The sequence below is a fragment of the Carassius auratus genome, chromosome 25, assembly GCF_003368295.1.
Source record: "Carassius auratus strain Wakin chromosome 25, ASM336829v1, whole genome shotgun sequence".
Taxonomy (NCBI): Eukaryota; Metazoa; Chordata; class Actinopteri; order Cypriniformes; family Cyprinidae; genus Carassius; species Carassius auratus.
Window position 1 is genome coordinate 9513951 of NC_039267.1, and position 11558 is coordinate 9525508.

The following is an 11558-nucleotide window of genomic DNA, read 5'->3' on the forward strand; positions in this document are numbered from 1 at the left end:
TGTGATTAAAGCATCACAGAGACACGAAAGGACAGCCAGCATTATACATTTCACCTTTAGTATTAAGTTCCATGCACTGTGGGTCACGCCGGAACTGAGGGAAAGGTGATAGATGAGTTAGAGAATGGCTGTGAATGAAATGAAGTTATGACCGTTTAAAGTATGCAGTGAAGAGATTCAGAAATAAATTATATATGTTTGCTTATCTCTCGACCTTAGAGGAGTTAGAGTTATCATGTCTATATATCTTATTTTAGGAAACAGCACAGTATTTTAAAGATTTATAGAAATATTTATGAAATTTTTACAACATTTAACTCTGATATGTGGTGTGCCAAAAATCTGTGTGGTATCAGTTAAGAAGCAATACACCAATTTAAAGAACACTGTTTGGTCTTTCTTTGCCAGTATTCCACACTACAGTATATAATATTATGAAATTAAATTTACATATACATAGGTCTCAGTGAATTAGAAGATATGAAAAAATAATGGCTGTCACCTGCTTCTTTTAGACTATGTAATTAAAGAGAAGTTAAAATGTAGAGTTGTGTGGTGTGTATAATTGATTATAAAAAACGAGCACATATTTTAGGTCACTTAAGATGCGGTCACATTTGCCACGTCAAATTTCACGGACGAAATGCAATCATTTCAACATCTGTCAGGCACTCACAGTCACAAAATATTTTCCGTTCACACATCAGCTTACAAGAGACGCTCTAATAGCCTGTCTCCAGGAATGTTTAACTTAAGTCAATATTTGTTAAGTTAATATACAAGATGGCAACCTACAGACCGGCCTTATCACAAAGTCTTATCACATTTGACACACACAAAAAAAAAGTTAAGTTGAGAATTTTTTTTTATCAGTAAAAATGGCAGCTAACCGACGGCAGCCATTTTTATTATGTTTTTACTGTCTATGTGTCTTTACCATAGACAGTAAAAGAAAGGGTTTTTACCTCAGTAGAGTGCATCACTTTAAGTTGGCGCGCATACCAAAAAAAAAAAAAAAAAATGGCGGGAGCTGCAATGATGAAAGACAATGAAAAAAAAGAAAAGAAAAAAACAACAACAACAGTACTGTCAACATTATTCTGTTACTGCGTGAACATTCGGTGACTTGTGAGCAGGTGGTTTTATACATTGATTTTTATTTTTGCCTACGCAATTTCGCTAATGTGGCCGCACTTTTACACATATCTGCAAACTGACATTTTATATTCCTGACAAATGTACACTGAATCTTTGTTTACGCAGATTTCGGGGTTTTAAAACCCCTTTTATATGAAGACACGCATAAGTTTCCAGTAAGTTGGGTCCTTGTATGGTTAGTTGGACTACGAATTCTGTTTTTTTCTTGATAGTTGTCTCACACACACTTCCTAATCTATGTTGCTATAGTTTTGTGCTAAACTAGAGTTCATGATTAAAATCAGAGCGAGAAGTTTTTGTGACTCCACTTTCCTCCAGACCCCTCGATACTAATGTATTTGAAACACTGCAGGAAAGTAATGGGGGTTACCAGATCAGGGTTTTTACACCACGATACCCGATTGGTTGACGTCATAGTGACGTTAGGTTTAGGGGTGGGGTTGGGTAAGGGAGATCATTTAGATTGCATGATTTAGAAACACCCACAAGGTGATAAACGCCCACTTTTGCTCTGCAGATACCTAAGTCTCAATTTACAGGACAAATAAATATGATTGCACAATCTGTCGAACTCACGTAGCTCTTGTTCCTTCCATGTGTTCTGTTTTCATAGTTTGTCTCGGGCGGTTTTCTGTAAATGTGTTATATTTAATTCAGGACTTGTTTTGCTTGAAATAAAATGTTCCCATTATCAGCATGCTGTTCAACGCTCTGTCATGACCATACATCTCATGTTTCACTCGCGTATAAATCAACAGAATGGTCTCTTCATATATTTTTCTCATTAACCCTGCCCTCTGGTGTTCATAGTGTTCCCCCCCCACACTGTGCAACTCCTGTAATGGAACAACTATACTTTAATCTGTTTATTATTCATCCACCATAACATGGTTTCATGCAAAGAAACATAACAGCTGAAAAAAATATATTTTCCCAAAAGCGTGATCCAAAAAAAGCAGTATTTCAACATCAGTTAATGGTGAGCACATCGCTTTGAATTTCATGGCTGAGCTGTGTCTGCAGATCACTCAGTTTCTTCTTAAGTACAGCGAAAGCCGACATGACGATGGTCTCTGGCCGAAGTGAACCGCAGGACTCCACGTTGTAATAGAATCTGGATGAAACAAAACATGTAGCCTAGATGTTTTGTTTTTTTTGTATTAACCCTCCACTGAGGCATGCCTTCAGAAATTGTTTTTTAATCCATAAAAAAGACGTTTTTAATAAATAAAATGCATTTTGAAGCAGTCCTTTTAAAAGAGAAATTGTTCAAATATTATGAGAAATTGCTTAAATGAAAGTGTTGCCTAGAAGCAACATTGTGGTTGTAATTAAGCTTCTCATAATTCCGCAACAGAATTTCTAATAATAAAATAACACAGAATATCACAGTTAAGTGTTTGTAGTTTAGAATTTTTGTTATTTGTATTATACATTATTCAATTATTGAACACTTTTTAATATAATCACAACAGAGGGTAATTTAAGACAATCATTCCCAAGCATATATCCTTCTGTATGTATAGTTATCGATTTCCTTACCTTTCTGGCTTGCCATTAGGATCATATGGAGCTTCAACTCCATCCTCTTCGATTTCTGAATATTCACTTTTAGGCCTGACAAGCAAAAGGTGAGCAAAGGCACATAATTATACGTTAAATCTTTTGACAAGTCAAAAGCAAAATGAAATATATGAAGATTATCTGAACACATTTAAAAAATAATCATTAACGAATAATTAATATTAACAATGGGAAAAAAAAAAATCTGATTTAAGGATGGTAGATTTGTTAGTATACACATATATATATAGCAATCTGAGAACCAGGTGTTAATTTATGTACACTGTTAAAAAAAAAACATTACACTGCTTTAATGGAGTACACTTCACAAGTCAATAACTAATTCTTAAAAATGTCAATTTCTTCATAAAATTTACTAGGAATTTCTTAGTGAAAATTGTTTTAAAAAAAAAACCTAAAACCAATACTTCTGTGTAGCTGATTACAACTAATCCTCATTTAATGCGATCAAACCATGTCTTAAGAACCATACCATTCCTGTGGAATTGGGTACACCGTGTGTCTCAGCGCATTGTCTGGGTCGTACTCAAACGACACCCCTGCAGTGGGATTCCATTTGGCATGCTCCTTGCCGAAACCCTTTTTAGCGTATGCTCTGAGACGCAGCTCCTGACCCTTCCGTAGCTTCACCAACAGGATGTCTGTACAAAATCCCCAAATGATCAATACTACTACATCGGAGGGATTATACAGAAAATTGGAAAGGAATCTGACCCACCATCCTGCTCCACATAGTCATTGGGATCGTTGTCTCGGCTTCTGGATGTTACCTGAAGGGCAAGATACAACATATGAGAAAAAGCAAAGTGTCTTTATGTGAGTTTGTGAGCAGAATCCACGTACGGGTATGACTCGGGGGTTATTGGACAGGAGGTCCCTTGAGGTCACGTGTCGCGTCTGGTCTTCTGTGCATCTCACATCCAGCGTGAGCTCAACCGAACACTCCGGACAGAAATCATCACATGTGCAGTCCTAAAAGGAAACCAAAATGCCATATATTACTTCTCTACATTCAATGAGATGAGTCACATTCATAAAAACAGAAATGCTGGCGGCGTGTTTAACACACTTACTCGTGAGTACTGCATCTTGTCAACAATGTCATCACTTGTGAGTGGAATTAACCCTAAGAAAGAGGAGCATGATAACTGCACTTAGCACTAGAAGAAGAGTGATATGAAAGATTTGGAAAAATTTTGCACATACGTACCCACTCTGTGTGCAATAAACTCATCATGGAGCACAGAGGAGTTGGCATCAATTTGAACCCAATCAATAGCTGGCAAAAAAAAAGCACATTAGATTAGATTCATTGATTTAAAAGACAAAGTGGATCATTAAATCAAGTAAACATAATTAAATCGACCCCTTTTGGTATAAAAACTCAGAAGACAGATGGTTTGATTCTTACCAATGGTTGGGACTTCTGACATGAATACACGTCGAATGGAGTTTGCCACACTGAAACAAATAATATTGCAAGTTTTATTTGGAAATAATATATATATATATATATATGCACAACGTTAAGGATTCATTAGTCTGAATATACACTGAACCAAAAACTAATCATAACATTTTAGTAGATCATTCCGTATACTTTATTTCTGTACCCAATAAATGATGAATTTATATATATAAATTAAACTTACTTATATTTTATATGTTATTGTGAAGGTTCTTAGTAAACATCTAACATTTTAATAAATACTTTTTTTTTATGTGTTTTGGTTGTGGAACAGCAGTTTGCACCGATACGGTAGAATGGCCCATATGTGTATGTGTGTAATATATATATATATATATATATACACACACACACACACACACACACACACACACACACACACACACACACACACTTGTTGTACTTTTGTTAAAAAGTAAAACCAAAAAGTACTATGGCAATACCATGGTTAAATGATGGTATTAATACCACATTACCATACGCAGCATGGTTCTTCCAAGACGAATACGTTACCAAAGTATTTATGTTACTCCAACAAAAGTTGTTTTTCGATAGTGAGAACACAATTAACATGCATTTCAATGTTATTAATATAACACGCGTGCTTTAATTAAACGCTAAATGATCGTTTTGACTCACGCGAGATCCGTGTTCTCGATCACAAACTTCACATTCTCGTCCGTCAGCTCCGTGATTTTCACTGTGGGCTGGTTGGCATACGGCATAGCGAAATTAGGCTCAAGATTAAGACGTTAATAATAAAAAATAGTGATATACGCGGTCCCGTTGTTCGTTCGCTCCAGCACTGAGCGCCCCTTCAGCACAAAAACAAACGACAGAAGCTCATTGGTCACTAGCTGCCCTCATTCCGTTAGCATCCGGATCACTACGGTACCATTTCCGGTTAAACATAATAAAGGTCCTCACTAACCAAACCATTATTATATTATCTCAAAATATCATCTTCACTACCGTTACGGTTACAACTGTAAACCATTGTATTTATTAATATGAGAAATAAATCATTTTTAACATTTTGGAAGAATTAAATCTGCAACAACAAAAATAACAGATCAAGACACTGAGTAAATAGGTTACCTTTTATTTCATTTAATGAGGGATTCACTAGTGAATTTTCCACAAACAGTATGAACACAGAAATCTCAAATACAATTTACATTTATATTCTTCCTTTTTTCTTTTTACAAATACAGAGAAATGTCTGAAAAGAAAACGACTTCCTCATTTGTGCTCAGGTTGAGATACAGGTATGGCACAGCTGACCAATTTGAAAGTGCTCAGGGTGTGAAAATCCACCCTGTATCATAACACAAACACTTTCCTTGCAATCATTTGAAATTGTTAAGTGGGTTTAGAGCGGGTGAGTGAAGTATCAGACATTTGTGCTGCGTAATCGAGGACAAAACGAAGGCAGGCGCATCAGAATAAACTCATCGTCTCTGGTTCATCCCCGTTAGGTTCTTCAGCTGAGAGAAAGGAGAGCTTACTTTTACAATTAAATCAAATGAAATAAATAATGGTTTAAACAATTGAAAACCTTAAATTTCAGTAATTGTGTAATATTCAATCATTAAACAATTAAGAATATCAAAATACATTTTAAGTAATAAACATTATTAAAATAGAAAAGTAATAAAAATATTTTGCATTCATATTTTAAAATATATAGATAATTTATAATTATTCATATTTACAATGAAAAAAAATGATGATATTAATGATATAATTGATATTAGGGCTAATATATTTATTTCTGCAAACTAGTTACCGTAATTGCGGCTCCCATAAGTCCTTGAACCACAGCTTCTCCTGTGGCTTGCACCTACAACAAACATTATCCAGTATATTAGTAATATTTATAAGAGCATGTATACCAGGAGCAAAAAAAAGCACCAAAACTGTTTTTTGTTTGCTCTTTATTAGCTATGGAAAGCAAGACTGCATTAACCTGTTTAGCCGTGTTTGCCATGTTAACTACGTCCTTTATGCGATTGTCGAGGAAGGCCCATGTCTCTTCAAAGTCAGGAGAGGAGTCCTGCACCATCACCAGCTCTGTGGTGTTATAGATCCCGGTCAGTGCCGCCCGCCGTGTGTACCAATTGACCTAAGAGAAACGCAGAAGAAATAACGGTGGATGAGCAGACCAAAGCAAGGAAGAAGGTAGCGAGTGGGATCAAAGAAGCCACTCACGTCCGTCGAGCGATCTCCTGCATAGTACCAGATGTCATCCACCATCGTGGACAGGTGCTTCAGGCTGTCGGGGATGTTGTGGGGTAGTAGCAGGATGCTCATGGCCTGCAAAGCCAGAAGAGACATAACACTGAGGCCATCCATCAGTTCTTAGAAATGATTGCTTTTTAAAAATGAAAAATCTGAAGTTCTGAGAGAGGAGTTTGCATGAGGCAGAGGATACCTGGGGCCATGTGTCAATATAAGGAATCAACATTCGCAGTCTCATCTCCACAGCGTCTTTCAGAAACTCTGCTGTTTTCTTTGCTCTAATGCATATGAAAAATTAATGTAGGTTTTAAATAGAGCAACAAAAAAAAGGTAATATATTAATGCATTATCATCATTTGCCCAATAATATACTATAATAATCTAATAAACAATATTAATCCCTTTAATGTAAATTACAACAACAAAACAAGTGAACTCAGTTTTTAAACCAGTGATATTATCATTTATCCAAAATAGTCATAAATAATCCACAAGAAAAAAAATAATATATATATATATATATATATATATAATTTTAGTTAAAAAAACTGAACTGAGTTTTCAAACCAGTGATACTGTCATATATTCAAAATATACATAAACAAATCCACAATAATAATGGTATATACAATTATAATAATATTAATCCAAGCAACAATAATCCCTGTAATTTTTTTTAATTACAACAAAACAAGTGAACTTCGTTTTAAACACGTGATACTGTCATCGGTTCAAAATAATCGTAAGTCCTTATATTATTATATTACGTGGGAGACAATTTTACATGAAAATATAGATAAATACACAATTGTAACATTTTTACATGAATATGGCTGTAAAAACATCAACACAGCTGAGTCGTATCGGCTGCACAATGAAATCTCACATCCATATATATATATATATATATATATATATATATATATATATATAAATATATACACACACACACATACATACACGCACACACAGTTGTGCTCAAAATTCATAACTCTATTCATAACCTTGTTAAATATGATCAGAAAGACTGTGAAAATAAGTCTGCATTGTTTATCCAGTGGATCTGTCATTAAAAAAAAAACAAAAAAAAAAAAACAAAAAAAAAAACAGCAAGTTCAATCCTTTAATTAAAGTAAAAAAAAGTGGGTAAAAAAAAAAAAAAATATCACATTTTTCTTTTTCACAATGGCCAAAATTATTGGTACACCTAAAAATTATTGTGATTAATATGTTTTTTTTTTTTGTTTTTTTTTAATCGCACCAGGGTGACTAGGAGCCATATCACCCTGGAGCCCAAGACCGGTTTCCCACTGAAGCTAAGCAGGGCTGAGGCTGGTCAGTACCTGGATGGGAGACCTCCTGAGAAAACTAGGTTGCTGCTGGAAGAGGTGCTAGTGAGGCCAGCAGGGGGTGTTCAACCGGTGGTCTGTGTGGGGCCTAGCGCCCCAGTGTAGTGATGGGGACACTATACTGACAACAAGCACTGTCCTTCAGATGAGACATTAAACCGAGGTCCTGACTCTCTGTGGTCATTAAAAATCCCAGGATGTTTTTCGAAAAGAGTAGAGGTGTGACCTCGGCATCCTGGCTATATCGTCCTAATGCACCATGAGGAGGATAGTTTGAGTGGCCAATGGCTCTACAAGGATCACAGCTGGACGATCGCAAAGATAGTTGAGTCTTGGGGTCAGAAAGCCTAAAACATCAGCACATGTTGTTTGGGAGGGTTTAATAAAAATTCTCCTCACTCATCCAAAAACAAACCCCAGCATATTCAGTTATCAGCCACGACTGGAACTCCAAATAGGACTGGCTTCTATGGTGAGATAAAAACTAAAGAAGGAGCTTTTTAGCAGCAAGCACTCCAGATGGTTTTGGTGCACATGGATAAGAAGCATCCCATGTGTTCAATGAAATACACTGCTGGATCTTTAATGTTGTGGGTCTATTTTTCTGCTGAATGTCCTGGACACCTTATTTATATACATGGAATCATGGATTCAATTAAGTACCAACATATTAAAAAAATGTCAAAACGGACTGTCCATGCTAGAAATCTTATAATGGGCTGTAGTTGGATCATCCAACAGGACAACGATCAGAACCAAAACAAAAATGGGTCACTGAGAACAAAACCAAGCTTCTCCCATGGCCAAGCCAGTTCCCTGAGCTGAACCCTGTAGAAAATGAGTTTGGTGAACTGAAGAGGAGAAGCACCAACATGCACCTGGAAATCTGAAGGGTCTGAAGAGATTCTGGATGAAGGAATGGTCTCTGATCTCTTGTCAGTTGTTCTCCAACTTATCAGGCATTATAGGTAAAGACAATAAGGCAAAAGGAGGTTGCAAAAAGTATTGAAATAAAATGGTACAATTAATTGTGGCCAATGTGTATTAGTGAAAAAAAAAAATCATAATGAGATTTCTCTCCCATTTTGAATTCTTATTCTCCAATGAAAAGTTCATTTATTTTTTTAATAAAAGATCAAAGGGATTAATGATAAAGATTTATTTTCACGGCTGCCTTTAATCAAATTTACCAGGGGTATGAATAATTTTGAGCACAACTCTATGTATATATATATAAATGTAATTTTAACAAAGGGTCTACCGTTAGCACTTGTTTCTCAAGTAAATTAGTATGTTAAATAATGAATAATATTAAACTCACTCTGCCTGGCCTAGCTGGACTTGGTTATTTTGCTCTGCGAGTGTCTCAGCAAGTTGAGCGTTACACTGCGCAACGAAATGCAGGACCAAGTCTCCGGCTCCATTGTTGAACATCCCAGTGGAAGCTGACGACAGGCCAAGAGTCTAAATCACAGAGCAGATTATTACAGTTATATTGTCTAATACAATATTTACATTTAATATTTACATAACGGCTTTAAGAAACAAACCTCTGCTCCAGCTGCGATGGCCTCCACAGTCCAGCTGTGCTGCGGAACGAACTCTAGAGCCGCGGTCAGGATGCGAGCTTGGAGCTGCTCTTCAGTCTCATAGTCTTCACCATGTTCTCCACTCTGATCTTGAAAACTTCATACGCCAAATGGACAAAGTTAGATTAAATGACTGCAAGTTTGATGAATTTAACGGGATAGTTCACCCAAAAATGAGAATTACCCCATGAATAATAACCCTCAAGCCATCCTAGTATATGAGTTTCATCTTTCAGATAAATACAGTGGGAGTTGTATTAATAATTGTCCTGGCTCTTCCATGCTTTATAATTGCGGTCAATGGCTGCTGAGATTTTGAAGCACAAAAAAGTGCATCTATGCATCATAAAAAGATTAATAAAAAAATATATTTAAAATGTAGCTTTCGCTTACTGTCGTACTAGCGTTCACAAGAGAGTGGTGTTCCAGCAGATGACATAAGCTCCGGTGGGAAGTGACGAATTCGGAAGCACAAACGAGAGCGCAAAACAAACCAAAAGGTCACAAATTAAAAGTACAAAACAAGGATTTGTAGAAGAAAATCTTGAAAGTTTTTGATATAAGCCAAGAGAAGTCTAATTTCCTTTGCTGTAAACAAAACTTGGTTATTGCGAGACTAGCATATTCTCACAGGCAATTTATTTATTTTAAAAAAATTATTATAACAATTGCAATTGCCTGAAAGAAGAAAGTCATATACACTTAGGATAGCTTGAGGGTAAGTAAATAATGGGGTAATTTTCATTTTTGGGTCAACTCTCTCTTTAACTCCTGTATTTCGTTGGGGCTTGAACCTGGTATTTGGCGGGGCGTCTTCTGAAGATTCTCCCTGTGCTGAAGAGGATGAGCTTTCTCCGGCTGTGTGAACCTCATGGTAGGATGGAGGTGGCACAGATGTGTCACTTTTAGAGTCACTGGCCAATCGTAACAGAGCAGCACGATGGAATCCACGTCTCACATTGCTGCACTGGGGACTGAGTGTGCCTTGAACTGCAACTGTAAAGGTGCATTAAACATAATTACCATGGAACAAATTGCTCTACAATTATATCATAGAGCATGTTGTTCTATATTAATATAAGCATTGCAATGTAACAATTAAAAGTTTGCACAATGACCAATGAGCCTTCAGTTTTTTACTCCTGGAGCACAAACCCAGTCTAAAGTCGCTAACGTATATATCTGTAGCAACAGCCAACAATATATTGTATGGGTCAAAATTAATGATTTTTCTTTAATGCCAAAAATCATTAGGACTAACAAACAATACATCAATGGAAAGCAAAAAATTGACCCCTTATGATTGTTTTGTGATCCATGGTCACATATAAAGGGTCAGGCTCAATGGAGTGAAAGTGAAACAATCAAACAAGAGTTAACAGGAAATGTAGCATGTATTTTTACTCCTTATTTTACAAAGGATAGAATCTGCTTTAAGCACTAAACTGAACTTTATGCAGAGCAACTGTACTCAACCAGCGCGTTTCAAGTTAACCATTATTTCAATATGCATTTGCAATCTGGCTGAATTACACAGTTTTCAAATGTTATGGACGGTCATATGCACTTTCTGTTTGCAAGCGCAATCCTGCCCTTCATGGTAACCTTCTCTAGTCGTCCAGCTGACTTACATTCGGCCACACTTGGAAGCAAGCAGAACTATTGACAAGATACAAAAGCCTTCAGCAGCTGCCACGTGTGACTACTGTAAACTTTTTAAAAAACAAAGACTGAAAAGCTAACACCAGACGCCTCTCGTTCCCCGCTTACCGCCGCCGAGACCCCGCAAGGCCCTTCCAGCTCTCAGTCCTCTAATCAGCGCCGCCATATCCAACCACAGCGGGCTAGCGTCGCGATACAAAACAGAGTCAGCTAATAACTGTTGCTTAAAAACATTGTTACTCTAGGAGGCGCTCGTTGAGCTGCATTCAAATCTCACTACGTTTATTTCGCGCTGTCGTCATTTCTATAATATAAAGCACCATAACTTAAATGTCTTTATTTAAATGCTTTAGATTCTGATATGAAATAGATATCCACCTCAGCAGTCTTTGATAAACGTATTACATAAAACGCTTTGTTAGGTAACCACAAGCGGTTGTGATTGGCCCATTGTAACAGCGCGGAGAAAAGTAACACGTACAACGTGACAACGCCTTATACGTGCTG

At 36.6% G+C, this 11558-nt stretch overlaps 2 protein-coding genes across 2 annotated transcripts; both read right to left on the reverse strand.

The window, feature by feature from the left end:
• Positions 1-1997: 1997 nt before the first annotated feature.
• Positions 1998-5065, reverse strand: polr2c (RNA polymerase II subunit C). The gene is made up of 9 exons (XM_026203300.1): positions 4850-5065; positions 4154-4203; positions 3953-4021; positions 3816-3868; positions 3586-3714; positions 3461-3512; positions 3215-3383; positions 2701-2775; positions 1998-2272 (listed from the first exon to the last, which is right to left on the reverse strand). Exons 1-9 carry the CDS (start codon positions 4933-4935, stop codon positions 2128-2130), a joined length of 828 nt encoding a protein of 275 aa, XP_026059085.1. The 5' UTR covers positions 4936-5065; the 3' UTR covers positions 1998-2127.
• Positions 5066-5292: 227 nt separating this feature from the next.
• On the reverse strand, positions 5293-11317 carry LOC113043730 (coenzyme Q9 homolog (S. cerevisiae)). The gene is made up of 9 exons (XM_026203293.1): positions 11160-11317; positions 10184-10385; positions 9351-9486; positions 9122-9264; positions 6645-6729; positions 6422-6526; positions 6180-6335; positions 6000-6053; positions 5293-5697 (listed from the first exon to the last, which is right to left on the reverse strand). Exons 1-9 carry the CDS (start codon positions 11215-11217, stop codon positions 5662-5664), a joined length of 975 nt encoding a protein of 324 aa, XP_026059078.1. The 5' UTR covers positions 11218-11317; the 3' UTR covers positions 5293-5661.
• Between the last annotated feature and the right edge of the window lie 241 nt (positions 11318-11558).